Source organism: Sturnus vulgaris, chromosome 15, assembly GCF_052056855.1.
Source record: "Sturnus vulgaris isolate bStuVul1 chromosome 15, bStuVul1.hap1, whole genome shotgun sequence".
In the NCBI taxonomy this organism is placed as follows: Eukaryota; Metazoa; Chordata; class Aves; order Passeriformes; family Sturnidae; genus Sturnus; species Sturnus vulgaris.
This window is the reverse complement of record NC_142257.1, coordinates 9,889,950-9,917,469: the sequence shown is the minus strand read 5'-3', so window position 1 is coordinate 9,917,469 and position 27,520 is coordinate 9,889,950. Positions and strand designations below refer to the sequence as shown.

Sequence of the window (27,520 nt, the reverse complement as noted above, 5' to 3'; positions counted from 1 at the left end):
CCTTCAACTCTGTTCTGCAGAAGTTTTATGTAATAATGTGGGGATCACAGAGAGAGCTGCAGCCAGCCCTTTCCCCTTTTTCTCAGAAGAACCAGTCCCTGCAGGTACCTCTTGGTGAAACAGCCTCTGATTTGGGTCTTGTTCCAATTACTGCCCTCTCAAGCATCCAGAGAGAGCAGTTTTCCATACAGATGTCCCAGGTCACCACAACGAAAACCAGTTTCACTGTCTGCCACTCACTTCAGCAGTTCATTGCTGCCATCCAGCTCCTTTGTCAGCAATGATTCTCACTCTGATCTACCTAACCCATATTTTTGCAAATAATTCCTAAACTTTCAAAGGGAATCATAGAATCATAGAATCATAGAATCATGATTCTCATTAAGATTGGAAAATATTTCCAAGATCATCAAGAACAACTTTCAACCGAATACTTCCATGCACGCTAAATCATACTCCAAAGTGTCACATCAACTTGGTTTTTGAACAGGAGGAGCCAGGAATGGTGACTCCACCACTTTCATCCACTAACTCCTTTAACACCAGCGCTGTCCTTTAGAAATGAGCTCATTCAGACAAAAGCAAGCTGGGAAGTGCTTATGTGGGAAATTACACTGCCCTGTCTGATGGAACACCTTTGGTGGGAGATACACAAGGGAAGAAGCAGTTGGAAAATGGGTCTGGATCACCACCTCTTAACCAGGTTCAGTTGCAGCCTGGACAGCATGTCTGAGCACAGCCTGATCTAAAAGAACAATATTTGGATTACTCCTGTACTTTGTCCTATCCAATGTTCAAACAGGAATCCCAGGATAAAGTGTACTTTATGTGAATTGTAGCAAATGCGCAGCAAGAGGCTACTTCCAATGGGTTGTAAGGATTTGCTTAAAATGTAAAGGACACTTTAAGAGGAAAAAAGCAGCCCTGTACCTTGGTTTGGTAAAAAATCAAGTTTTATAGACCCAAAAATCAACATACTTTTCCCAGTAGTTTACATAAAAGTTATTATAGAAGAAATTAGTGTGATTCTGCAAATCCATCTTCATAGATCCTTTTAATTTAGAGGCATGAATCATCGGAGCAGGGACTACTTGAGTGATTGTGTGACCACAGGATGCAGCCCTGGAAAAGTGTTTTTGTAAACAAATAAACATGTTCCTTCCTGTTTGAAACTCAGATCTTTCAGCATTGGGCAAGAGCCTGAGGACTTGACAGTGAGAGTAATAAGAAATATTAAATGCAATGCCAGTTGCTTGGTCCAGTTCCAACAGCAAGAGGTGAACAAAACACACAGAGTGAAAAATAGATTAGTCTTTTAAAATACTTTAATAATCTGAAGTTTTATGGGTATCAGGAATAAAGAAAAGATTTGTTAAGTGAAAATTGCCAGAAAAGATGGTCTTATAACCTGACAAAATCAGAACAGAGGGTAAAAAAACAAAAATTGGGAGAGTTGATGATAGCTAGTGCCGTGTTGTGCTGTACAGACAGGGAGCGATCCAAAGATCACAGGCTCCAAAATGGATTTCACACTATGGCTTTTGACATCTGATGAAGGCTTTTGAGAGAGATTATCCTCTTTTCCTGGAGAAAGCAGGATGCTGGCCCCAGTCAGCAGTCTGCACTACCTTTGCTACTTGACTCCCAAAGGGGAAAAGTGAAGTCTTCAGTTCTAGCAGCTGGAAGAATTTCCAGAAAAGCATGTAGATATTCGAAAATGACCTAAATATTGCAGTCAGTGTCAGGGAGTGAATTTTCTGTTGGTAGTTTAAAAGCAAACTTCTGGCAGCTGTCAGGGAATCCTTTAAGTACATTTAGATCAATGCATGAAGTCAAATAAACACTAAAAAACCCTCAAGATTAAAAGTGAATCCAGTCAGGAAATGGCTGAGCCACTGCTTGATCCTTTTTCCTGTCACAGATCAACCAACATGGAGGATGTTCCAACCCAACCCCAAATCCTGCTATACCTGGGCACACACCAGTAAAGGAAAGGACAACACTTGGCTTGTCCCTGGCCTCAGCTGGGTTGGGATGCTTCAGTTGCAAACGATTGATCTATTTTACGTATTAGAGCTTGTCTAGACTAAGGAAATGTTCCTGCTATGACTATACTGAGGTAATTACACCAGTGTAAACCCCTTTGGGCAAAATAGAGCTTTCAGTGGCCTGATTTATGCTGGTCACTTGCCAGGATTAGTTCAGCTGGTACCAGCCTGTCCTCCAGGAACTCCTGCTCCCAGCTGGAATCACAGAAGTTTTCATCCGTCTCATCTGAGACGTTGGCACTACCAATCTCTCAATCAAGCCATCCTTATGGGATGGTTGTGCAAATGTTTTTCTTCAAAAGAATGATAAATATTTAGAAGGCTCTTCTGTTAGTGGAGAATTGATTAATAGGCCACAAAAAAAAAAAAAAAAAAAAAAAGCTGAAATAAATCTGGGTTTAAATCAAAGCATATTTGGATTCGTATACGCATATCTGGGAAACATGTTTGCTGCAAATACCATGAAATTGGAAAGCTGATGTAGGATGTTTAACCTGACATCTAACATCTAACCTGGGTAGATGTGTCCCTTATCCACATTAAATGAACTTGTGTGTGAGGACAAAATGTGTCCAAACAGTAAAATGGGAGCTACTCCAAACTGATCAATTCAAATGAAACAAAGAAAAAAAAAAAAAAAAAAGGGAAAATAATCCCCTAAATTAAATAAATCCAAGGAAGGCCCTTTTAAAGCACAAAAGGTGGAACCCTAGTCTAGGAGAAGTCAGTGGCAACATTTACATTGACTTTAAAAGAGAGGCATTGCTTACTCTAATGTGTAAAACCACACAGTGCTGCTGTGCATAGCATGGTACAAAATACATGTGCTGAGTTTCACACACAGCATGCAGGGAATATGTTGATAAATGCAGGATGAGGAACAGGCAGACTAACAGACAGACTTGGTTATATTTTAATCTGGTTTACTGTTACTGCAGGTGTTACAGTTAAAATGTTCTAAAAAGTTACTATATACTTTTAATTCTAAACAGTTCCTGGAAGGACAGATAGAAACTAATAGAAAAGCAAACATACTCCTTTAAAGGTTTCCTTATTAAAAAAAATTAAAAGGAGGGGACAAAAGTATGTCTGAAGCACAAAGATGACATCAGAAAAGTTCCTCAATTCACAGATGGCTGTACCTTTCAAAAAAAATTTAAACAGGAACCCTAGATTGATTTAATCACCCATACAAGCGAAAAAACGTAATAAAGATATTTAGTGCCAAATTGGTTTCTTGGGACCTTTTCTATGTAAATAATACAAATCAAACCTTGAAGTTCAGTGCAGATATGATCTGACAAGTAAGCCAGGCTTTTTTTTTTCCTTTGATCCAGCTCCAGAAATATTTTATCCAAGGTAAAGTTGGTTTTAAGTGTTTTCCATGTCAGTTTTTAATTTTGAATATTCATCATCTAGGAAACTTGCTTATAATGCTTCAAACACCAGTCAGGCTGCAATGACTTACAGCAGGAAACCTAAAGATTTCCTTGTATTTGCTCCTAAGAGGGGGAATATCAAGAACTCCCAACATGACACGGGATCAATTTCCATCACTCGCTTATTTTTAAGGGTACAGGAAACATTGACAACTCCAGCTGAATATTTGCAAATATCAAGACAAGCCAACTCCAGTATTCTTTATACTGTTCCACTTCTTCTAGATGTGTTGGGGAATAATACTCATGAAGATAGTAAGATAGACAGGCCTTTGCTTTCTAAGTGATTCCCCAAATTCCCCACATACTGCCATTTCTTCAGGATGCCATCTGGAAGCAACAGTGTCTTCTCTTGTAAGAAAATCTTCATGTGTTAGGTATATCCTTTTTTTTAAACGTCTCTGATTCTGTTAAAAATAAAAGTTAAAAAAGTCTTTTTCTATTCCATTTTCACATCAGGATGAATATCTGTAGTCTAGAAATATATACATATTGTTCATATATCTGCAGTCCAGAAATATATACATGTATATATGTATATATATATATAAACCTGACCTTGTTCACAGTTTCCAGTGTTGTGTGCCTAAAAACAGATTTAGGCACCTTGCTGTAGGAACACAGTTTTCAAAAATTCAGCTCTTGTCAATAATGTAAAATCCTGTGGATTCTCTTCCTTCCACAAATTGGTATGTAGTATATTTAGAATTAACAGGGCCCATTTTCTCTTTTGACTAGAATATGTGGTGTAAGGTTAATGAAAATAAGATAGATGTTTTATTTTGGGTCTTACATATAATATTATTAAATGTGCCCACCAGAAATGTAGGATAAAGTATTTGCTCTGCTTGAAGATTATGTGATATTTGTATTCTGAGCCTCACCACAGTGGGTTTCTTTAAATAGAAGCTATACTTTACTCCTAAATTGCTTAAGGCAAAGGAAGCAGAGATGATGTTTTTATGAATGTTTAAATGCAAATGGAACTGAGAGTGAATGCTATGCTAGCTAACATCAAAGGCTCACCAAAGTCTCTGCATTAATGAGGCTCTTTGTTTCCTGGATCACAGATTACAACAGGTTTCCAACTCATTGCCAAGGCTTTATCTCCATTTGGGAGGGCTGTAAATCTCAGACAATTTTTTTTCACATGCAAAACCAGAGGATCATCTGAAAGAAGAAGGAAAAAAAATCATAAAGTAGCAAATATTTCATTCAAATTATTATTCCTCAAAGTGGCTGCAGCTTGTTTTATTTTGGGGATGTTTAAAAGAATGGAAATTTGATGACAGAGTTTCCTATGGGGCAGTTCATTCATTTGGAGGAGAAAAGTGAGCAGGAAAAAAGAAAACAGCATCCTTCCCCTCCTCCATCTTCTGCAGCCCAGCATCAACTGTACCCCAAAATCAGAACAATAATTCTATGTCATGCAAAATCAGCAATTAGCAGAAAGACAGATTTTGCTCCATTTAAATATATTCAAGTACTTTTCAAAGTGGCTCCAACTAGTTCTTCTCCTCCCCAAAAAGTAATGAGATTATATCCCTAGTAATAATACCCTAATTAACAAGAAAAATAGGGAGACCAAGATTTTTAGCTTCCTATTCAAGGGCTGAATGTGACAATATGTTGTATATTGGGTCATAAAAAACAATTTACATGGCGTCATTACAGTCTGTAGCAAAGCCTCCAGGACCCAGGGCTATCTAATGCAATCTTAATTAAGGAAAATGAATATCGTTGTGTTGTTTTAAGCTTCTGAAGACATGCACAGGACCTGTCGTGTGTGATCAGAAGAGATGAGGAGTTTCCTTTTCCATGGGAACTGCTTAAAAAACCCTCTGACGCCGACACACAAGTGTCTAGTGCCTTCGAAATGGGCTGTGAAGATGGTAATTTCTTGTTTCCTGACCCTCGGGGCCAGGCAGGAAAACTAATAATTTTCTGCCAGCCCACGTCACGTCTGGGCTCCAAAGGGGCTGAGGGCACGATGGCGGGAGCACCGCCTGTGTCCAGGGTGCGCACAGCGGGTGGCCAGTGGCACCCACATGTGACACGGGTGTGTCTGCACCCACAGCTGGGAATGGGCAGCTGGGGTGTGTGTGTGTGGGTACACGTGTGTTGCGTGTGCCTGTGCTCAGACATATGTGCCCGGATGTGACTCAGCGTGTGTGTGCATGTGTGTGTTCATGTCTGTCTTTCTGTGCATACATACGAGTCCTGATGTGTGTTTGTACACACATCCTGATGAGTTTCAGTGCACACATATACGTGCTGAGGTGTGTCTGTGTGCACACATACACATCCTGATGTCTTACTGTATACCCATGTATATGTGTTCATGCATGTCTCTCTGTGCACACATACATGTCCTGATGTCTCAGTGTGTATACATACGAGCTGATGTGTTCTCATGTGAGTGCACACCCCTAGGAGCTGACATGTCTGTGTGCACACACATGGGTTGATGTGTGTCAGCAGTACCATGCATGGCCTTCTGTCCTCTATGTTTAGTCATGTGATGCTGATCTGTGCTTGTAAATTCACAGATGAATGTGATGTGTTTGTGTGTGCAGATGTGTGTGTACAGATGTTTGTGTTTGCCAGATGTGTACCTGTGCATGCCGATGTGTGCAGTTACGTGTTCTTTTGTGCTGATGTATCTGGGGCTGTGTGTGGATCGCACTGCTGTGTGCTGCTATGTGAGTGCTCATGTGTGCCAGATGTGCAGCTGTGCGTGCTGTGTGTGTACACAGGTGTGTGTGCAGCAATACGCCTGTAGAGACGTGTGGGGCCGTGCAGACCGTGATACATGCTGATGTGTGTGCATACACACGTATGTGTAGATGTGAGATGTGCACGTGCAGCTGTGCGCATGTGAGTAAGCACTGACGTGCAGCTGCACGCTCAGCTCTGGGCATGCAGGAGTGGGTGCAGGTGAGCTTGTGCCACGGTGCGGGTGCACAGAAGTGTGTGCAGGAATGTGGATGGGCACAGATGTGCACGGAGCGTGTGCGTGTGTGCTCACATGTGTGTACAAGCATGTCCATGTGTGCAGGCATGTGTGCACACAGGTGGGCACAGGTGCGTGTGCAGATGTGCGAGCAGAGATGCGTGTGCATACCCGTGTGTGTCACAGATGTGCACACACACCCGGGCCTGCACCAAGCCCCCGGTGCTGCCCACTCTCGGGCCACTCCGCATCCCCGCAGCCCTCCACCGGGAAGGGGTCACCCCGCCATACCGCGATCGGGAGGACGGCGTCGGGCTGGCTGTGCCCTTAATGCTGGGACTTGGCGTCGCAGCGTGTATGCGGTGTATGCGTGAGTGTCAGTGTGCGTATCCGCGTGTGTCTCTGTGCGGTCATACGCGTGTGCATGCCTCTGTTTGTGTCTATGTGTCCGTGTGTGCGTGTATGCCTGTGTGTGCCCGCCCCCGGCCCCGCCCCGTCGCTGCCAATCACCCGGCGGCCGCTTTGATGTCGCAGCGCTCGCCCGCCGCGCCGCCGCGCTCGCAGTCGGACCGGGCGCTCCGTGCTCCGCCAGCCGCCGGCGCCCGCTGCTCCAGCCAAACTTCCTGGGGCTCGGAGGGCGGGGGGGCGGCGGCGGCACGGGGGGGCCCGTGGAGGCCGGCATCCCGCGACGCCTGCCCGCCCGCAGCCTGCCGAGCCCCCCGCGAGCCGCCGGAGCGGGGAGGAAAGAAGGAGGGGGGGGGGCAAAGAAAAGAGTGACGAGGGAAAAACAATTCTAATTTTTTTTTTAAGGGAAGGATTTAAAGGAAATTTGGAAAGGGGGAACGAAATCAAAGGGGAAAAAAAGTTTAAAAGTTAGAAGGAAAGGAGGAAAAAAACTTAAAAAGAAAAAATTCAAGAGGGAGCTTTTTTTATATTTTATTTTTTTTAAGAGGAGGGGAAAAAATTGACGGAGGGAAAAAATAATAATTGCGAAGGGCTTAGTCCGGGAGAACAATACTCGCCGGGAAAGTTGCTGCGCGGCGGGGAGGGAGCGGCGGGAGGAAAATGCCGCAGCTGGGCAGCGGCGGCGGGGACGACCTGGGCGCCACGGACGAGATGCTGGCCTTCAAGGACGAGGGCGAGCAGGAGGAGAAGATCCCTGAGAACGCCTTCACCGAGCGCGACCTGGCCGACCTCAAGTCCTCGCTGGTGAACGAATCCGAAGGCAGCGGCAGCCCGGCCGCCGCCGCCGCCGCCGATCCCGAGGTGAGCCGGGCCGGGCCGGCCCCACACGGCGGCTCCGCGCCACCCGCCCCGCCGCGGCCCCCGCCCCACGCCCCCACGCTGCCCCTCTCTCTTCTCCCCGTGCAGGCCCTCCGGCGAGTGCAGGATCCGCAGAGGGTGTACCAGGAGAAGCTCCCGGACCACATGGATGATGGTTAGTCACAGCAACCTCCTCGTGTTCTATGTCCTCCTCTCCCCATTCCCGGTTCCCGGTGGTCTTCCCCAGTGCGCCCCCGTCTAGTGCTCGACCCCCCCGTTCCCCAAACCATCACCCTGACACCCCTGGGAGTGAGGGATGCCAGCCTGGTCACCACAGCCTCCAGCGGGAAAGCCACTCGTGACAGCACCGAGGCTTCCCAGTGTCCCCACTGTGGGAGTCTACACTCATGGGGGACCCTGGCACTCCCCAACACCTTCTCTGAGGAGTATGGGACAAAAAGACTCCCACAACATGCTGTAACCTCTTTGGGGACCACTTACAGGAAGAGGAGTCACCTGTCATAGGACGAATTTTGACAGGGAGCATTGATTTCAGCAGGTATGAAACATCAGGACCCTGGAATGTATAAAGGATCTGCCTATTCTGGTTACCCTTTCCTGATGCTCTCAGATCCGTATCTGCCCAATGGATCTATGTCACCTCTGGTGAGTTTCTCCTCTCCTTATGGAGAAGTTTTGTGGCCTCTCTCACTGCTGAAGTATGCTGCAGGTGTTGTGCTGGCATCTACATGTGCTTTTTTCCTGACAAATCGGAGCCCAGTTTCTGAAATACCTGGACACTGCTCTGTCCAAGCCGAAAAGAGAAGCAGTGTGGGGAAGGGGGAGAGATGCTGGGAAAGGGGAGAGAAGCTCGGCAGGAAGCGCCTGCTTCGCTCTGAATTTGCTGGAGGAGCTGCTTTTCCAGTCTCCTCATCCTCTGGGATTGGCTTTACTCTTCCAGCAGTCAAATCCTAATATCTCGTAGAAGAATGTCTCTTCCTTTTTCTGGGTCACAGGCTTTGGAAGGAGCAGTTCCTGGTCTTTGTGTTTGTGTTCAGGGATATGTCCTGCAGCCGAGTTTGAGTGCCTGTAAAAGAGCCGGCTTCTGGCATGCTATGTGTTAGGGCTCTGTTGTGGATGATGGCCTGGAAAATGGCTCTTGTGCTTCTAAAATGGCAATAGAGGTTTTTAGGAAAAGGCTTTGTGCTGCTGGAGGACTATTCCCATCTTCTTCCTGTAAAGTTTTTCCCTCTCAGTTTAAATCAGCTGTAGTAATTTGTATGTTCTTATGTTTCTGAGTGTTGCTATCTGAGTGATTAAACTAAAATCTTCTTTACAAAAGCTGTCTTTTCCCATCACCATCTCGATCAGAACTTTAGAAGATAGTGTCCTGACATTGCAGCAGACAGTTTACGCTGGTGTCGCTCGCAGCCGACACTGCTGCATTTGTGTCAGACATTGTTCTGCATTAGCCATCAGCAAGTGAGGACAGAAAGTAATTTGGTTTATTTCAGATTCAGGTTTTAACCTCTAAAAGGATAAGGTTTAAAAGAATATATAAACCTGTCCTTAATTCTAGTCATTTGTTCACAAGAGGGGTAGGATGCAGAACTGGTGTTATGAAAAATTGATAGACTGTGGAGTATGAAACTCAGAATTATTTGTGGAAATTAGTGCCCTATCCTCACAGCTGACCCAGCTGGCCTGGGTAGCAGGAGACAGGTCCCTGCAAGAGCCTGCGTGTACCCCAGACAGCTTTTCCTAGGGGATTCAGTTTTCCTAGCTGCAGACTGCTGGAACTTTGCTGAAGTTTGCAGATATAAGAATCTATCCCTAAATGTTAAAGTCTTCCTTCAGTTTACAGCAAGAAAAGATGTGTTTGTAGGGCAGGGCCAACTTATGTTGTTGTAACCCAAATAAGCATTTCTTCTGGTGCTTCCCACCTTATCCACATACCAACTATCCCCCTCATTCCCCAAAATATTAAGCTGTTCTCTTCCTGATAAACTTTAAATGCTTTTAAATTTGTCTTAAGTAAACACATTTTTTTTGCTCCCTGAAATAGAATCTGGATAAGTCCAGAGTTACCTTAGTCCAGCATCTTTTTGTTATGGTAGAATATTTCTTTTAATCTTAAACTCTTTGTAGATGAGCAGCAAAGTGCAATAGACTATTTATTAGAAGCTAGGCTATAAAGTTGACTGTGGTTTAGGAATCACCTTTTCCCTTGATAACAAAATAAAATCCAAGCAGTTGCTGTCAGAGCAGCAGACAGGAGGAAATAGACTGTGCAGAGCTCGAAGGGGAGAAGACACAAGTAGCAGAGAAGGAACGATCCCATCCCCTTGAGAGTCACCAAATCATCCAGTGCCTCAAACAGCTTCCTCTAAGCCTGTCTGGATCCTGTCATGGTTCATGAAGAGCTGATTTGATGTTTTTATTTAAAAATCTATTATCAGGAGAAGATTCCTTCCTCAGATGAAGGCTGGTCTTGCAGTTTTTCAACTTATTGCAATAACTATTTCAATATATTATTCTGGGCAATTTTGTCTTATATTTCTATTGACTGTGCAAAGATTATCGTGCTAAATTATGGATTGCTCTCATATAGATTTATTGCTGCTGTGTACATTATATAAAGTGTGGGCTATAATCCGGTGGCTGCTTCCAATAATTCAGGTGGTCAGATCTGTGACTGAAGATTGGAGATACTTAACCATCCATAAAAGTGTGTTTAATTAACAATGTAGCACAAGTAGAGTCGGGGAGGAGGGTTGTGTGAGTGAATGGGATTACATATCACAATCATGCGTGCACTTGATAGTGGAGATTGTATTTTGGTTAATGAGGCTTGCTGGAAACAGTTGTTTGCAAGTGGGATTAATTTTAGAATCTTTAAAAAAAAATCAATTAAAAAATTAAACCAGGAGTACTTTGACAAACTGTCAGGGCTGTACCTGATTGAAATTAGAATATAACTCCCTGAAAGATACAGAACAGCCAGCACCGAGGCTGGGGCTAAACCCCTGCCCTGCAACGCTCTATAAAACCACATATTTTTTCAGTGGGCTCCCCACGAACCCTGTGAGAGAGCTGCAAGTGGCTCTGGACTGGCTCCAGTGCCTGCCTGGCTGGGTGTGTTGCTACCAGCAGTAGTAGGGTGCTGCTTTCCTATTTTCTTTCTGATTTTGTCAGCAGCACTACTTTTGCTTTGTTTCCCTCAAGGGTTTGTAGCTGCTAACTGTTACGCTGCTCACCCGAGCATCCTGCTCAGGTCCCCACATCTCCCAGCCAAAATTGCCTCTTTTTACCAAAACCCACCCAACCGTGTTATTTACATGTTCTGCTGCTGCTCCAGAGTGATACTCTGAAGATGGCTGGGTACCTGCCATCAGCAGCCAGGACAATCCTGGCTGATGGTCCCTGAAGGGCCAGCAGCAGAAGGGGTGGCAGGAGCTTCCTGCAGCAGGGTGGCCCTCCTTGGTGAAGGTGGCAAATGCCAGTGTGGGATGATTCAGCTGGAGTGCTGCTGGTTTGGGCAGGCGCAGGTTTCCTGGACTGGCAGTAGAGCTGTCGCTGGGGGCGTGGGCAGGGTGAAGGTGCTTCTGGAGCTGAGGACAAGGCAGAGGGCTGAGCCCAGATGTCCCTTGTTCTGGGAGCTGTGAATCCCATCAGCTGCCAGGCCAGGGAGGTCACACTCAGTCAAGGGTGTTTAAGAGCATCTTGGCATAGTCTGTGTGTGCATCTGAAATCCTGACACTCTGCAAGGCCCCAGGAGAGCCATCTCTCACCTGGCTCTCAGGTGTTGTGTGTGTGGTTGTTCAAGGCTCCACTTTATCCTATCTTATGCAAAGACCAGCTTTTCCCAGAGTGAAATACATAGGACTTACGGGTTAAATATCTGCAAGAAACTTCCAAAGAATATGAACAAGTTGAGGAACTGTTTCTCTAAATTAAATATAAAATCATAAAACTATATCCTTTTTTTAAATAGTACAAATAACTTTAAATCAAATTAAGGTACATCCTTAGTAAGAACAGCAGCCTTTTAGGTGGTTACAAACATTAGAGGTCAGACATGGTCAAACATGTTAACACTTTGATCAGATTAAAATATTTTTCTTGCTACAGTTGTATAATTGAGTTTAGACCTGAGGGGGTTTTCTGAACATTGTTATATCTTGTACTGTGTGGTAGTTAAATAGTAAAAGGAGCTCTTATAAGTTCCTTTAAGTTCTTTTTGTAAATAGGTTTGTAAAATAGGGGAATGAGCCATGCTGCCCTGTATATAGGGTACGAGGTCTCCCTGCTCCCATTAATGGGAGAGATGTGATGGGAGCTCCTCACACCTTCTGTGCACTTCAGATGTGTTTGGTGAGTGTATGAGGAATGTAAAAGCAGAATTGAAATGTTCTGTATGTAAACCTGAGTCACTGGACTTTCTGTGAGAAACAGAAGTGCAAGAGCCTATTTTTTTTTTTTGGAAAATAGACACTACCTCGTTTTCTTAATTACTAAGTTGTCAAACCAGAGCTTACATGGGAGCAGAAGAGTGGGGATGCCTCCCCAAGCCCCGCGCAGCTGAAGTCCCCAAATAAGACAGCAGGACTCGCAAAAAATGTTGCTTTTCAGAGCCTGGTCCCCATGGTCCGCTGGGCTCCTTGTTCAGAGGGTATGAAATTTCCCCTTGAGCAGGGCAAGATGAAAGTTCATTTACTGCTGGCCTGGGGCCACAGGGCCCAAATGTCTAACACGAGGTCAAAAAGCATGGAGTTACAGTCTAGAGCTGCTCTTCACTGGACAGAAGTTGAAGCAGCAGCAGCGGAGCCCCAGGACATGGCTGCTTCTGCTGTATCCCCTTCTCCAAGGCTGCTTCATCCCTCTGCAGGAGGAGACTGTGGCCCCACACCAGCTGGCGGAAGGAAATCTGCAGCTCAACTGCTTCTTCTGCCTTTCTGTCCTGACTTGCACTGTCAGGGCAATAGTTTAATATTGCTTTTTCCTGTGTTAAGTTCTGATCTTGTTGAAACCAGTGGAAAAACTCCCCAGAGTCACCATGTGATGGGGATTTGTCGCTGTGAGAGGACTGCTGCATCCCATCCCTCTCCAGATGTTGCATGTGGAGGGAGGAAGGAGGGCAGCTGGAAGTCAACAGTAGCTCTTTGTGTTCCCAGCAGTGGCTGCTGCTGTGGGAGAGCAACATCCTAGTCAGGTTCCTTGGCAGCAGGGCTTGCACTGCAGGACCTCACCAGGATAGTCCCCTGTCCCCATGAATTGTTATATTCCCAGCAGAAGGTATTAGGAGTGTGGTGGCTGTTGATGGACTTCCTGGCAGACAGACAGATGAGTAATTTGTTCCCTCCTGATGAAAGCAAATCCACTTCTTTCAGCTCTTCTACCTAGCTTGAAATAAGATAATGGTGAAAATAATATTTTATGTTAAAACACAATTTTGGATACATGGATGTACCAAGGCACAGGGCTTACGAGGTCATTTATTGCATGTCTGAGTCAGTCTTGGTTTCCCCCAAGGAAAATTCTTGTGTTAATTTCTGAGTTCATATCACACCCTCAATTTTGAAGCAGAACTTCCCTTTGAAATAAATTAGAGAGTTCTACTTAAGAAGCAGCGACATGATACAGCACTGGATGTGTGTGGTCTAATATAACCTTATTTTTTAAATTGTTTGGAATGAAAAAAAGAGAAAGCAAAATGTCATAAGGAAATAAAAGCAAGTTTTATGTAAATCTCTGCATGTGAATAAGTGTACACGTGATTCAGACAGTTCAACAATATCTGGTCTCCCACTGGGATTCCTTCACAGGCTACCCTGGAACTGGCTTCCCAGGCATGGGATGCTTTGTTGGCGAGGAGTTGCTATGAGATATGTATGGTAAAGGCACTGTTCCTGCAAATTTCCAACCGTTGCTGTTTGTGAAATTTTATGGGCTTGACCAATTGAGAATCTGGTGAGAAAAGCAGAAACTTAACATCAACTCAAGTTCCTGAACCTCATCCATGTTAATGATTAGTGGTTTTGAAATTTTAACTGTGAAGAGCAAAGTGGTTTGAGTTTGAATGGCACATGGCATATCAAAGATGAAAACTGCAGAGCTGGTCTGGTATCCAAAGCTGTAACTGAGAAGGGGGAGCAGGAGGGGTACTGCAATGTGCTCATTCGTGTGTTGCCTCACAGCTTGTGGTCCCTCTCATGCCATGACTCTATTGGAACCATTAAATTCCTACACTGGAGTAAAAGCCCTGGCTAATCCATGCAATGGGGTGTGGTGGCATTTGCTCTACCGAGGTACCCGGTCAGGTAACACTGCGTGTGTTCCTGTGACTAAACAGTCATTGCTGGCTCTGGAGGGATGACTCTCTTGCCTGCTGTCAGAGATCTTCTGCATAGGGCCAGATCCTAATCACAGGCTGAACCCTCTCTATCTATAGCATGATCTGCAAGGGAAGCAGGATTTTGGGATATGGATTGGTGAGAGCTGCACATCTAAGATGGCAATCTGGTGTGGACTGTATGTACATGGCATAGTGGTTATGGGCAGAGCAGAGCCTAATGCTGAGAAACATCAACAGTTTTGAGGAAGCATCTACAGCTTGCCATTAATTTCACATCTGCAGTTCTTTATCTGCCTTTTGACCATGATTCATCAAGACCAAATTTAGTCTTTGTTTCCTATGGGTTGGTCTTTGAGCCCCCTCGCCAATTCACCACAGAGAAGGTTGATGCCTTTAGTTTTAAGTTTTCCTGTTCTCCTTGGATGTGCTTTTCTGATGTGCTAGGGTAATGAAGACAAAACAGTCCTATTCTATTTAAGAGCTCAAGGACAGTTTCTCCAAAATTCAGGCCCTAAAGCACAAACTACGTGGAAAGGTGGAGGGTGGGTTCATGCAAATTAACCAGAACCTATAAAAGTGTAAGATTTTGTGACCAGCCCTCTCCTTTCCTTACATCTTGGAGCCATCCAGGCAGGGGCCACAACTGTGGCACTTGTATTGCTGGGGTGTGGCTTTTGTAGGCCTTTCCTGGGCCTCAGAATAAATACCCATTTTGTTCCCCTTAACTCTGTGTGTAGCCTCTGTTCCAGCTCCTCAAGGCATCAAGGTGAGGAAGGACCTGAGCACTTGGAGCATCGTTATTCCTAGTGGGAGACTGTGCTGGACAGAGTGGATTTGGGTGAGCAATAGTCAGGCACGTGCTGCTCTTCACTTATTAAAATCTCCTGCATCATGTGTGAGTCACGATTTCCTCAACAAATCTTCAAGGATTTTCTTCCCCTATCTGTTCCATTGATTTGAAGAGGGACTAGGTGTCATGTCTTCTTGAAGGCATGGCTACTGTGGGAGCTCGTCTTTATCCCACCCCTCTGAGGCTTTGGCCACAGCTACTGCAGTTCCCTCTCCTGTTTGCTGCTCATTTCATAGAAACACTGTGAATGGTTTGAGTTGAAAGGGACCTTAAACATCATCACATTCCAACCCCCTGCAACGGGCAGGGATACCAGCCACTAGACCAGGTTGCTCAGGGCCCTTGGTTTCCCATGCCTTTGCTATTCCACCTCACTGCTCAGTGAGATGGCTTATGTCAGCTTCTCTGCCAGCCTGATGTACACATGCTCTTACATAATTGTTTACCAATGGTGGGTGGAAGGCACAGCAATAGGAGAGTAGGTACAAGTTGCTTCCTGAACTCTTTGCAGAGCCACTGCAGCAGGGACGGACAACTCAGCCTGATCAAATCCCAGGCTGCTTCCAAGCGGGGACATGTGAATCCCCTGTCTAGGCTCTTTCATGTGCTTCTCTTTGAATCGCTCTTTAAAAAAATAGGCTATAACAGGATACTTGCTCATTAGTCTCTGTGTCTGGAGGATGAAACCAAGGTTTGTTAGGCAAACAGGTGACTCAGAGGGTTGGATACAGGATACAGAGCTGTTCACTTTCTAGTTTTAATCCAGCTGAATCAGTAAAGACCGGGTGCCTGTTCTGTCTGCTGGCTTGTCCAGTGGTATATCTGAGAGGGCACAGCTCCTTCTGAGCCCCAGGTGGTGTGAGTGGGGTGAATGTCCAAAGAACCTGCAAAGTCTGGACCAAACCCTCTGTGAACATCAGCCAGGGTCTTGTTCTCACCACAAGACTGCCAGTTCAGCACATGCTGGTGGCTCACAAACCCACTGACTTTGTGTCATGAAGGAAGGGTTTGCAGCACCATGTGCCTCTAAAGCTTGATTACAGCAGGATCTTTTTCTTGGTCAGTTATCTTGGACAAAGAGCTCTTACCTTCACTTCCCTACAGAGCAACTTAGCACTGCCCTGTCACTGGTTTTTGCCTTTTAGTCTTTATAATTTAGGATCATAAAGTCATTTGTGCTGGAAAAGCCCTCTAAGATCATTAAGTCTAGTCTTTAACCCAACACCGACAAGGCTACCACTAAAACATGTCCCCAAGTTCCACATCTATACATCTTCTAAATCTCTTGAGAAACAATGACTCTACCACTTCACTGAACAGCTTATGCCAGGGCTTGTCATCTTCTTCAGTGAAGAACTTTTCCCTGCCATCCAATCTGTATGTCCCCCTAGTGCAACTTGAGGCCATTGCCTTGTCCTATTGCCTCTTACTTGGGAGAAAAGACTAAAGCCCCCCCCACATCTGGCTCTACCCTTCTTTCAGGTAGTTTTAGACAGCAAGAAAGTCCCCCTGAACATCCTTTTCTCGAGGGTAAACCCAGCCCCATCTCCCTCAGCTGCTCCTCATCAGACTTGTGCTCCAGACCCTTCATCAGCTCCATTGCCCTTCTCTGGACATGCTATTTATGACCATTCCCAGTGAAGATGGGAATTCTTCATTGGTGATGGTCTTCCACCACCACCCCCTCTGTGAAGTGGCTTCATGGAGAAAGTAAGATACTTGGTCTGTAAAAGGGTTAGCAAAAACATGATGAAATCAGCTGTTCCCATCCAGAGCATCCTGCTGGCTGGAGGTGCTGGGCAAGAGGTCACCAAAGTGGCTTTAAACCACTGCTCTTCTCCTGTTCTTCACCTGTGTGCTAAACACAGCTCAGCTGCCATGAAAAGAATCTGTTTCATTGTATTTCACAGGGTCTCAAAATTAGTATTTTGTGAAAGAAAATAATAAACTCAACAATGCTGTGGTAAGTTTTTGAAACCAAAGTAAAACTGGATACTAGAATCTAGAGCACTTTTCCCCTCCAGTTATAACAACTTTGCATTTGATTAAATGATAGGCAAAAAAAAGTCTCAACAGTATCTCCTTTGTTGCATTGAAAAATCTGGAACTGTAATATACAAAGTACACATCTGCCTTGAAGAGCTACATAGTAATCACAGACTGACCAAAAAAATACTTACTTTTTTGGGTTTTTAAGTGATTCAGCTTGTTTGCTCTATGTTGAATTTGTTTTCTGCTGTGGTTTGCTCTGAGGAGTAGCATACATGTACGCAAACTGAGGTTCTGCTCTGATGGAGTCCACACAAAACTAAACTGTAAAAGCCCAAGGTCATAAGTTTGTTTGACTGGGCACAAGGGGGCTGTGATTATAAAGGCACTTGGGAAATGACTCTTTGAGTCACTGAGAAGAGACTCTTTGCAGCAAAATGCTCAAAAAGGATTAGAAATGTGGAATTTTTATTCTGATGCTGAGGATATGGCACGGCAAAAATTGCTTTCATGTTTAGGAAATAAACCATTGTAAGATCTACCACATGAAAATTTGTTGTTCTTAGCATGGAGAGGCTGATGAGGTGATTCTTGTTACATGCTGCTGCCCTGGAATAACTGGTATGGGAGCTGGGATAGTGAGGAGGAGTTGTTGTCTTTGGATCCTAAGTGGGAGACACAGCACAACCCCTGACACCATGAAACCCCAGATCAAAAATTGGCCTTTGAGCTTTGGCTTCCTGATATAACTTACAGACTGTGGCATTGCCAGATTTTGAATCTCACCATCCAAAAAAATAGATGGATTTAGAAATCCAAGTGATATTTTGCAAGATTGCATCATGCTGTGCTGCATATTCCTTGGAGTGCTTAGATAAATAAAGAGATAAAATAAATATGCATATTAACCCAAAATTGAAACCAGAATCAATAACATAAGAAATAAAATTTTAAAAAATTAAATAGACGTCCATACATTTTTGTTTGACTTTCTCTTATACAAAGCAATTTTTCCAGGATTGTACACCATATGAAACATATTATAAATGCTCTTGTAAAATCCACATTATACCACAAGAAAGGTCAGGTCCTAAAAATAGCCATTCAGAGAGGATGCAGACTAGTAGCAATTTCTTGATCGTGAAATAGTTGTGTTGACATCTGTATGTATGCACACCCACAAAAGGCTTTGACTTTTGAATATTAGCAACATTTGTGCTTTATGAAATTTTACATCTCATCCCATGGATAGTCCTTTATCCAGGAATATTCATTTCTGATCTTATTCCCATTTTTCTTACCCTGATTTTATTGAGAAAATGGGTACACTACTTTTTTTTTTTCTTCAGACTTTGTGTGAAACCCTTTCCTTACTATCAGTTTGACAGTGGTTGGCAATATCAGTTGTATTTCCCAGTTGTATTTCACTGTCTCCCAGTGGGGAAATACATGTTTTTTCCTTCAATAGATACCCACATCCCTGGGATTTTGGGGAACCAACTCTTAAAATGTAAACCTAGAGCATTAGATAATAACACAAGAAGCTGCCACATCTATGCAGCCTTTGTATCTGATGTAGTATTCCAAAGAAAGTAAATGAAATTCACAGTAATTACTCAGTAATGTATCCACAACAAAAAATTTCTTGCTTGTCCCAGCGATCAGAACTTGGCTTTTGTTTTGGAATATGAAAGGCTGCAGCCTCCTGCCTTCAGTGTGTTCGCAGCAAAGCCCTGGCTGGGAAGCTGCCGTAGCTCTGGGATAGACAACAGAGTCCTGCCAGCTGATATCGCTTGAGATCTTTTTGAAGAGCTCATCAGATTTGGTTTTATTGCTGTTGTGTTTCGGTTTTCGCTTGTTATTTGTTTGAAAGCATTACTATAGGGATAGTTTTCTGAAAAACATTGGAATCTTCAGTGCTGATCTCTTGTTTGCATTTTTCTTTTATAAGTAATATGACGGTGCTGGAGATGCATACCTTCACTTGAGGGTGGCTGAAGTCTGTGGTTTAAGCCTGTCCTGGATTTTAAGTGTGTGGCCCTTCTAAAACCACTTGGAAACAGTCTATATCCTGAAAATAAGTTTGCTTCTGGAACTGAAGCAAAATCTGTGGAGATGGTGAGTGAAATAACAGGGTGTTGAAGAAAATGACATTGCTTCTGAAATAGTTGGCATGAAAATCATGAAGTCTGAAGTTGCATTCAAATCAGATGTAGTTGTTGTGAGGCAGGACACAAACTCACCCAGCAGTTCAACTCCAGGAGATTTACAGGGAGATGTACAGTTGTTCCAGGTTGTTTTAACTGCAGGGCAGCACTTGTCCCTTGTCCAGGGCAGGGGGTTCTGTTCCAAGGCAAACAGGCTCTCCAGTTTTTGCCTTGGTCAGTTGATTTCTTGCAGGCTATTAACAATGGTGAAGAATCAAATGCTGTAAAATGACATCACAGAAGTGGGTTTCCTGTTGCTAATTTAGCTCCCTAGAACAGCTGGACTACGGGACATGGGAACACCTTGACAAGGCAATAGTTTTATAGTGTAAATGCATTAATTCCTACATGAAGTCACCAGTAATTGAAGGATCTCTCCAACCAAGGGCTGAGAAATTCTGGCTCCTTTGGCATCCTGCTCTTTATAATGCAATGGTGGCATTTAGAAAAAGCTAAAAAGTATTAATGCTTCTGGCTTGAAGCTGGTGTCATGCTTAAGCCCTTTTCTCTTTTCCATAATTAATTGGGGTTTGAAAATGGGGTTATATCTGGCAACGTCAGTTTTTTACTGTTCTGGTGAGCTCAGGTTTTTCTGCTAGGAGCAGAATTCAGGTAAAAGCACCAAATGTTCCTGACTGGGACTTCTGACAGCACTTGAATGCAAGAGCTGTTGTAGAGAAAATTTAATTTCTTGACTCAAGTGTACAGAAAATTACCTGATATGTTTGTGCCAATTGTTTGGCTACTGACATGTAGTGGAACTAGTATATAACTGCATGCATGTATTCAAACCTTGCAAAATAAAGTATTTTCAAATTACAATGCACTGTTTGTACAGGTCTAGCACATGGATCTGCTTGTAAGTGCATAGTGATGGATGAGGGAGGCTGCAATGAATCCCTGAAAGATCAGTTCCCATATCCAAAAGCATCATTCTTCATCCAAATTTCCTGCTGAAACCAGTGATAAATGCCTGACTTTGGGGCGGGTGCATTGCTATTTCCATGGGCAGGAGCTGTCTCTCTCCTGCCTGTGCCCGGGAGCTCATTTGATACAGGAGCCAAGCGATCCTCTTACCAGAGAGCACCAGGTGCTGTGGCAGACAGTGTAAATAGCCAAATAAATAGACATGAGTAGCACCGGTTGTTTATGTGTTAACACAGGATGTTCTCAAAATCAGGTAAGAAGTGAGGCATATTACCAAGTTTTATAGCAGAAGAACCGGATAGTCTTCTAACTGCCGTGCATGGCCACGGCAGAGGAAGCATGGTTTTATCCCGGCTTTAGCTCCCAATCACACGGGAGCTTGTTCTTCTGTGACTCAGTTTCCCCCAGGAGCATTGTGGAGCTTTATTGTTTAATGTGTAAGTGATATTTGGAGAGCACGGCAATGTTGATACTGAAACAACATATAAAATCCCACACGGGCTGCTCCAAGAGGCGATGTTTCAGAAACAATCAGAGAAGGACTAGCCTAAAAGAGTAAGCTGTGCTGCTTATTAGACCACTTACTTCAAGATATTGAACAAATTGCAACTTCATAATCTTTTAGGAAGTTGTAGGTAGCCCTAAGATCCTAGCTCCTTCAAGAGAACTGGCATCTTGCTTTTAAAACAAATCACCTTTTCAGCCGAAATGATAATTTCATAGACTGGCATTAGCTGGATGACAAGCGATGATGGCATGGTCCAGCACGTTGTCTGAAATACACATGATACACAAATCTTTGTTACTAAACCAGGAATAAATGTCATTTATTTACCCACCTGTAATATGGTGATGAGAACAACCTCCAGGATCACACAGCGTAGCTTATGAACACATGTACCAAACCTCTGGATGCATAATTCAAATTCTTTGTCATGAAGAATCAGTGTATTTATTTTGGAACCTTCTATACTTAAACAGTAATCTCTAGGAAATCATTTAACAGTAGTTTGCTGCCAGTTTGTCAGTTAATGGCTTGAGGCAAAATCTGAAGTGGATGAAAACTTTTCTAGGGAGATGCTGCTGTTGCATGGGGTGCAGAAAGTTTTATAGCAGAAAGCAAGAGAGGAGGCGGTCAGATGAGTTCAGTCCAACTTTTAGAATCATGAGGAAACTTGGCACAACAGGGCAAAGATGGCTTTTGCGAGCACGTAATGTGTAGAATGTGAAAGCCATCATCAATTGTGCCCATGTCAACTTCTAAGCCTAAATTTTCCGTACTGGAGGCTCCAGGTGTGAGTGTGTGGAGACCAAAACCACATGTATTTGTGGTGGCTGGGGCTCTGCCTCACTCCCTCACTTCTTTGCATCCTGGGCATTTTTGCATCTGTGTATCCCAGGTATCTCTGTGTCTCCGCATCTTAGGCATCTCTGCATACCGGGCATCTCTGTGTCTCACTATCCTGAGCATCTGCATCTCTGCATCCAGGCATGTCCACATCCTTAGGCATCTCCCTATCCCAGGTGCTGAGGCAGCCAGCAGGAGAGCTGGGGCACAGCCCCCCCTGCTCAGCTGGAGTGCTGCAGGGTGTCTGCAAGGGCAGCAGAGTCCTCCAGCTCTCAGATGTTATTGCTTCTCTCTAAAACTCTAGCAGTGAGTTTCAGTTAGGTAAAGAGTTATCTGATTTCACTTTAGTCTGGGCAGCATCACTCCAGCGCGATAACCTCGAATTGCTGTTTATCTCATGATCAGTGCTGCAGGAAGAAAATTGGCAAGAATGGGTGAAAATTCACTGGAAGGGAGCTGAGAAAAGTTGCCCTGGTCTACACCAAATCCGTCCTTTTTGCAGCAGATGCGGATGAGAGATAATTGCCCCAGGTCGAAACTCTCCAAAGAGGCCACAAAATCCAGCTGAAGTTAAATGCCACTTCCCTGCAGCATTATCTCCCACTCGGTGCTGTCTGCCCACAGAGGATGGTAGGGTGTAGGAACTGGCAGGAGATTAATGGCAGCATGGTTCATAAGAAACTCCACTGCCAGAAGGACGTGGGACCAGACAGAAGTAAAGAGAAGTAAAGAGGGGCTGGTTCTCTCTGCAGATGCCCCCAAGTGCTATTTGTCTGAGAGCAGATTTTCCCACAGATCTTTGGCCTTCATATTATTGAAGAACCCCCTCTGCAGCTGCAATCCTTCCCTCCCCCGAGGGAAAAACAGGGTGGTAACTTTGTGAACTGAATGGTGTGGAGGTTTAGGAGTGCTGCCATGGGAGGGGAAGATTTGGCTCATTAGTGTGGAACATTGTGTTGCCAGGAACAGAGTTTTGGGGCAGAACTAATAACATGGAAGCAGATGCAGTCAGCTTTTATTAAACTGGTTTGTAGATTACTTTAAATAGGCAGCAGTTGTATCTGGGGCTTTCCTTGCAAGAGGCAGAATGGCAGACCCCAGCAGAAGCAGAGCCTGGCTTAGAGGCTGGATAAAAAGTAGAGGAGTTAACTAAATTTCTCCATGTTAGGAAACATTTCTCCCCAAATACATTTTTAAAAGAAGGAAAAATAAAAGCACAACTGAAGACTTTGTGTTTAAACTTTTAGAGTTCACACATCTCACTTTGAGGAAGGAGCAGCTGTAGAGCCGCAGTGTTCATAGTCTGAAGGACCCAACGTGATCTCACCTCTGCTCCATCCTGGTGCACCATCTTCTCTAGCCATGGACTCCCAAGTTGCACTCAGTTACCCCCACATATGAATATATATTACCTGCTTGACAGTGCGTTAGAGGCAGGCATGGATAAATTAATTTCCAAGCCAAGTTTTTAAGCACTTCTCCCTTGAACCACCCTTTCTGTAGCACCAATTAACTCCATAGCACTAATCAGCATCAGCGATGGTTGAATGCCATTTCCTGACACATGACATTCCATGGCCACCAGTAACGATGGGTTGAACTCAATCTGCAATTGCCTTATCCAGGTACACAGGTTGGAATGACCATCAGCCAAATACAAAGTGCCCATCCTAGCCGGCTCCCAGATCTGATTGAGACCGTTGATGCCTCTGAGGAGCCACCACAAGGGCTATCCATCCTCGACCAGACCCAGCAATGACTATTGCTGTGTGTCCTTACAGTGTCCTCCTGGTTCTATACCACCTCTCTGCAGCCTGGACTAACTGCCTGGCTTTCATGAGGGTGTTGGGGATGGTCGGTCTCCATCAATGCAGCCAACCTTGCAAATCTCTGTAGAGGTGCCTCTTGGATTTCTGACATCTCCATAGATGTCTGTCAGCTCCTGTGCCAACTCCAGCCACCATTTCATAGAGCAAAGAGAGAACCATCCAGAAATCCTTTCCCTGCTCCATGTATCCGAGAGCAGCCTGGCATACCCATCATGTCTTCCTTGCTGTGCTCTGCACAGCCTCATCGTCCAAATCTGGCTGAAAAAGGCAAGAAGAATACATTCGGATGCTGTATACTCCATCCTGACTGGATTGTGCAATACTTTTTTTCTCAGGCAGTTTCTAATCTAGAGATTTTCTGGGATCTGTACGTGTCATTAAGGGAAGTCTCCTCATCACCTCGGGTTCTGTCTTTCGGTACCAAGTGTTTAAGACGTAATTCCAGGCGTCCAGGGCTTGATTTCCCTTTGTGTCTCCTTTGCTGTTGCTTTCATTTGCTAACATGTTGAACTTCAAAGTCTACTCTTTCTCATTCCTAATTTTGATGGAAAAAATGGTCTGAACCCCATTTGCATTTCCTCCCTGAGGATACTGGCAATCCTTAATCCTATATATTAAAGAATCTCAGTTTTCCCAGCAACCCTTTTTTCTGGGACTACTCTTCCACTCTGTTTTCTCCTTGAAATGCTCTCCTGTGGTTCAAAATTGCTCTTCACGGTGCCCCTGACCACTGTCACTTGCTGTTATGAGCTATTTGCACGGATGTTTGATCACTTTTTAAGCCCTTTTCCATTCCCATCCTGTCCCTTCCAGGTAATTTGTGAAGGTTTCATGCCCATGGCAGTAGATGCCTATTGGCTCAGAGGTTGCAGCCTGGGCCATGCGCTCTGCAACCAGCAATATCCAGGACATGCTGGAATAACTATTTATAAAGCCAAGAGATAGCAGGATGAAAGTAAATAGGGTACTATTTTATTCAGGAAATTATTTAATTTCACACTAATGGTCTCCATATTCTGGCTGAGTCCCAGTGACCATTGGCATTACCTGCTTGAGAGGCAATTGCCATCTATGCTTCCCCTGCTGTGATGCAGGAGGGTACAGGGTCCCTCTGTCTCTCAGTGTCTTGTTTCTCTTCCTGCTTTCACACAGGGACCACCTGTGTTCCCCAGCTCCTGGGAGCTATGGGAAGTAGGTAGAACACTGACTGCACTGGCCATGCAGATCTAGGGATTTAGATCACGCAAAACCAATGTTCTCTCCTACAAGCCATTCTCAGCAATGTGCTCGGGTAATTAGCATGTTCATAAACACTTTGTAATCTTGTGATCATGGCTTGCAGATTAGCTCTTTTGCCAGCTTTGCGATTTCTTTGCCAGTTTTAGTTTTAATTGCAAATCCATTACTGCCAGCTCCCTTGCATATTGTAGCAATAGGCAAATTAAAACACTTGGACACAGTTGGGCGGGTTTCAGTTAAGAAATTAATTGTTACTGCCAACCAGTGCTTTTTAATGTGAGGGTGGCATTTGAGTTTGTTTTTGAGGGCATAATCCCCAAGACTTTCATTTTTTCCTTCTCATCCCCCCTCCCCAGACTGCATTGCCCTGTCAAGCAGCTCCCCAGATGGCATGAAGCAAATGCTTGCCTCTTTGATCTCCTAGTCAAGAAATTTGGAAGTCGTTCTGAATTTATGAGAATCCTGTCTGAAATAAATCTGTCTGTGCACAGGGCCACACTAAGGCAACCCGGAGCTGCAGGCGCGGCTCACCTGAACCTCCCGGGGAAGCACAGGAGTACATCCCACAAGAGCATTGTATGATGCTATAGTGATAAAGAGAAACTTCATGCATATTGTTGAACATGAAAAAGTCTAGACAATCTACCATTTACCAGTCGGGGTAATTGGCTAAAGGCTTAATCAGCCCTAATAATCCAGTAGTGGTATTGTTGGCAGGACATTGATGTAAATATCACTCAGCAGTCCTGGCAGCCGCTGTCTCCTGTGATTGCTGCCATTCCCAATTCCTTTTCCACAGTTGTTAGGACTGATGCGGAATTTTCAGAGTTCTGCGAACTTCTTGTTTTTTCAAAAACTATCTGGGCTCTGTGGTTGTTTTTCATTCCATTTGTTGAATAAGTAACATTTTTCACGAGGTTAGAATTTTCACAGACCCATTTCTCAAGAAGATCTTTGTGCCTTGATGTACTTTTTTCCCTCGTGTATTCCTCCCATAGCTCTCTCCAGCCTCCTGATGCTGCTGTCGCAGTTTGCTGTCGCCCTTCAATACAAACATCTGGTCCTGCAGCAGACCTGGGCCAGCACTGCAAGCCACCTACTACCTGTGTCACCACCAAACCTGGTGGCATTCACTGAGACTTTGGTGGCATCACTCTGCACAAGCTCTGACATGTCACCAGCATGGCTGGGGCTGCAAACACTGGTGGGGCACTGTGGAGGTCAGTGAGCTGAGCAGGGTTCTAGAAATCCATCACCCTCCCCCTTTTGCAGGGGTGTTTTTAATGCATTTCTGTGTGCCCCATGGGGACAAGGAAAGGGGTTGTTGCACCACAGATGCAGGGAAGGATGGATAGATTTAGTCTAGCCTGCAAACTTGCGTCTGCCACCACTGCAGTGCTTGTCCCCACATGCTGCCTTCCATGGCCTGTTGATGTTAGAGCATGGCTGGGCTTACATCTTTGTTTAATTGTGCATGATGCCAGTGTCTAAAAACACCTGTCCCATTCTTGTTACTTTATTCTCTTTAACTCATTCCATCCATTTGCCTTGGTAAATGTGGTTGTTTTCAGCTGCCTTTGCAGCTGGAAGGACTCTACTCCTGTAAGCCTGCACAGTACCAAGCACAAATGGATCCTGCCTAACTGGAGTCACAGAATCACAGAATGGTTTGGGTCAGAAAGGATCTTAAAGACCTTCTCATTCCATCCTCCCTGCCATGGAGAGGGATGCCACCCAAGAGATTAAGTTTCTCAGGGCGCCATCCAATAGCTCTGTACAACTCCTCTGCCTTCAGAGAGATTGGAGCTGTGTAATGGATTGGAGCTCAGCAGAGGATTCCCTGATGACTGAAGCAGAACCACCCTGAGAATTCCTTTTCTGCAGCAACGTTGACTCCATACTGCCAGCTGAATTATTAAAAACCCTGTATATCCACTAATATATAAACTTGTTTTGGTCACTGACCCAGCTGAGATAGCTGTGAATCCTTGACACCAATCTGAAGGCAGCCTGTAATGGCTTTTTGAACATTGCTTTTCTTTTTTTCTGCTCGGAAAACAATAGAAGCAGCACAGTTCCACTGCAAACAAAACCTGAATATACTCTAACTTACGTGTGAAATATTAAGGAGCGCTTATTCAGTACACATCACCACCCTTCCGTTTCACGGCAAACACCTTGTCACAGCCCAGAGACCTTGGGAAACTATATATAGTGTATTCGGGCAAATGTCACCCTGGTAATTATCCCATAGTTCTGGCTCCACAATGTTGTGGCTAACAAATCCAGCTTTAATTGTTCATGATCTCTATCGGAGCAGACATCAGGTTTGAGTTCAATCAGTACAGAGTCAGGAGGAATAAACACAAACCTACAGTAAGATCAAAGCAGCAGAGAGGTGCACATGGCGCTAATAATAATAGCTTATGAAAGCTCATATTTTCCTTCAACAACATCCTGTCATTTATGTATCAGCTTTGAAAAGGATAAAAAAAATTTAGTGTAATTTACTTCAGCAAAAAAATAGATAAGGCAGATATTTGATTGCAGCAGCTCGTGTGTGGTTTGCTGCGTGGATTGTACATTCATTGCGTCCTCCACTGCATGTGTGAAGGGAAGGTGCAGAGGCTGAGCTTGCTGTGACCAAAGTACCATCATTATCTGATTTTTATATACAGCTGGTGACAATGTGATGCAGAAGGGAGGATGAGGTAAACAGTCTTAAAGTCGGTAACCGCATCCACACCTGGTGCACCTCGATAAAATGTCTGTAAACAGTCTGGATAGAGGGAGGTTACTGCGAGGCTGAGGACAGCTAACGGCTTCAGGAGATGCAGGGAGAGGCACACTGAGGTTTGGGGATGATCTTTTGGTTGGGGTGGAATTGCCCAGGGGATTAAAGTGGGGATTTTGCCCTTCAATGGCCGTAGGCAGCTTTCCAGGCAGTATGTGGGACAAGCAGAGTGTGGCTGGGGTGACTGTACCCAGGAGGCTCTCACTGAGTGGGATCAGGCAGCTGTGATTTCACCTCCGCACAATGTGACCTACTTAGGAAGGTCAGCCCTCAAAACTG

The 27,520-nt window shown here is 44.5% G+C and overlaps 1 protein-coding gene across 5 annotated transcripts in view; it reads left to right on the top strand.

Moving 5' to 3' along the window:
* Positions 1-7,097: 7,097 nt before the first annotated feature.
* The window catches only part of TCF7 (transcription factor 7), a 73,571-nt gene continuing 53,148 nt past the window's right edge, over positions 7,098-27,520 (top strand). The window contains exons 1-3 of one of the 5 annotated variants that reach the window (XM_088173709.1): positions 7,098-7,706; positions 7,812-7,878; positions 8,260-8,369. In XM_088173709.1, the coding sequence (XP_088029835.1) occupies positions 7,506-7,706; positions 7,812-7,878; positions 8,260-8,369 (378 nt within the window). In that variant the 5' untranslated portion in view covers positions 7,098-7,505. The remainder of the gene's footprint in view (positions 7,707-7,811; positions 7,879-8,259; positions 8,370-27,520) is intronic. The other 4 variants (XM_088173707.1, XM_088173708.1, XM_088173705.1 and 1 more) reach the window with 4 other exon arrangements.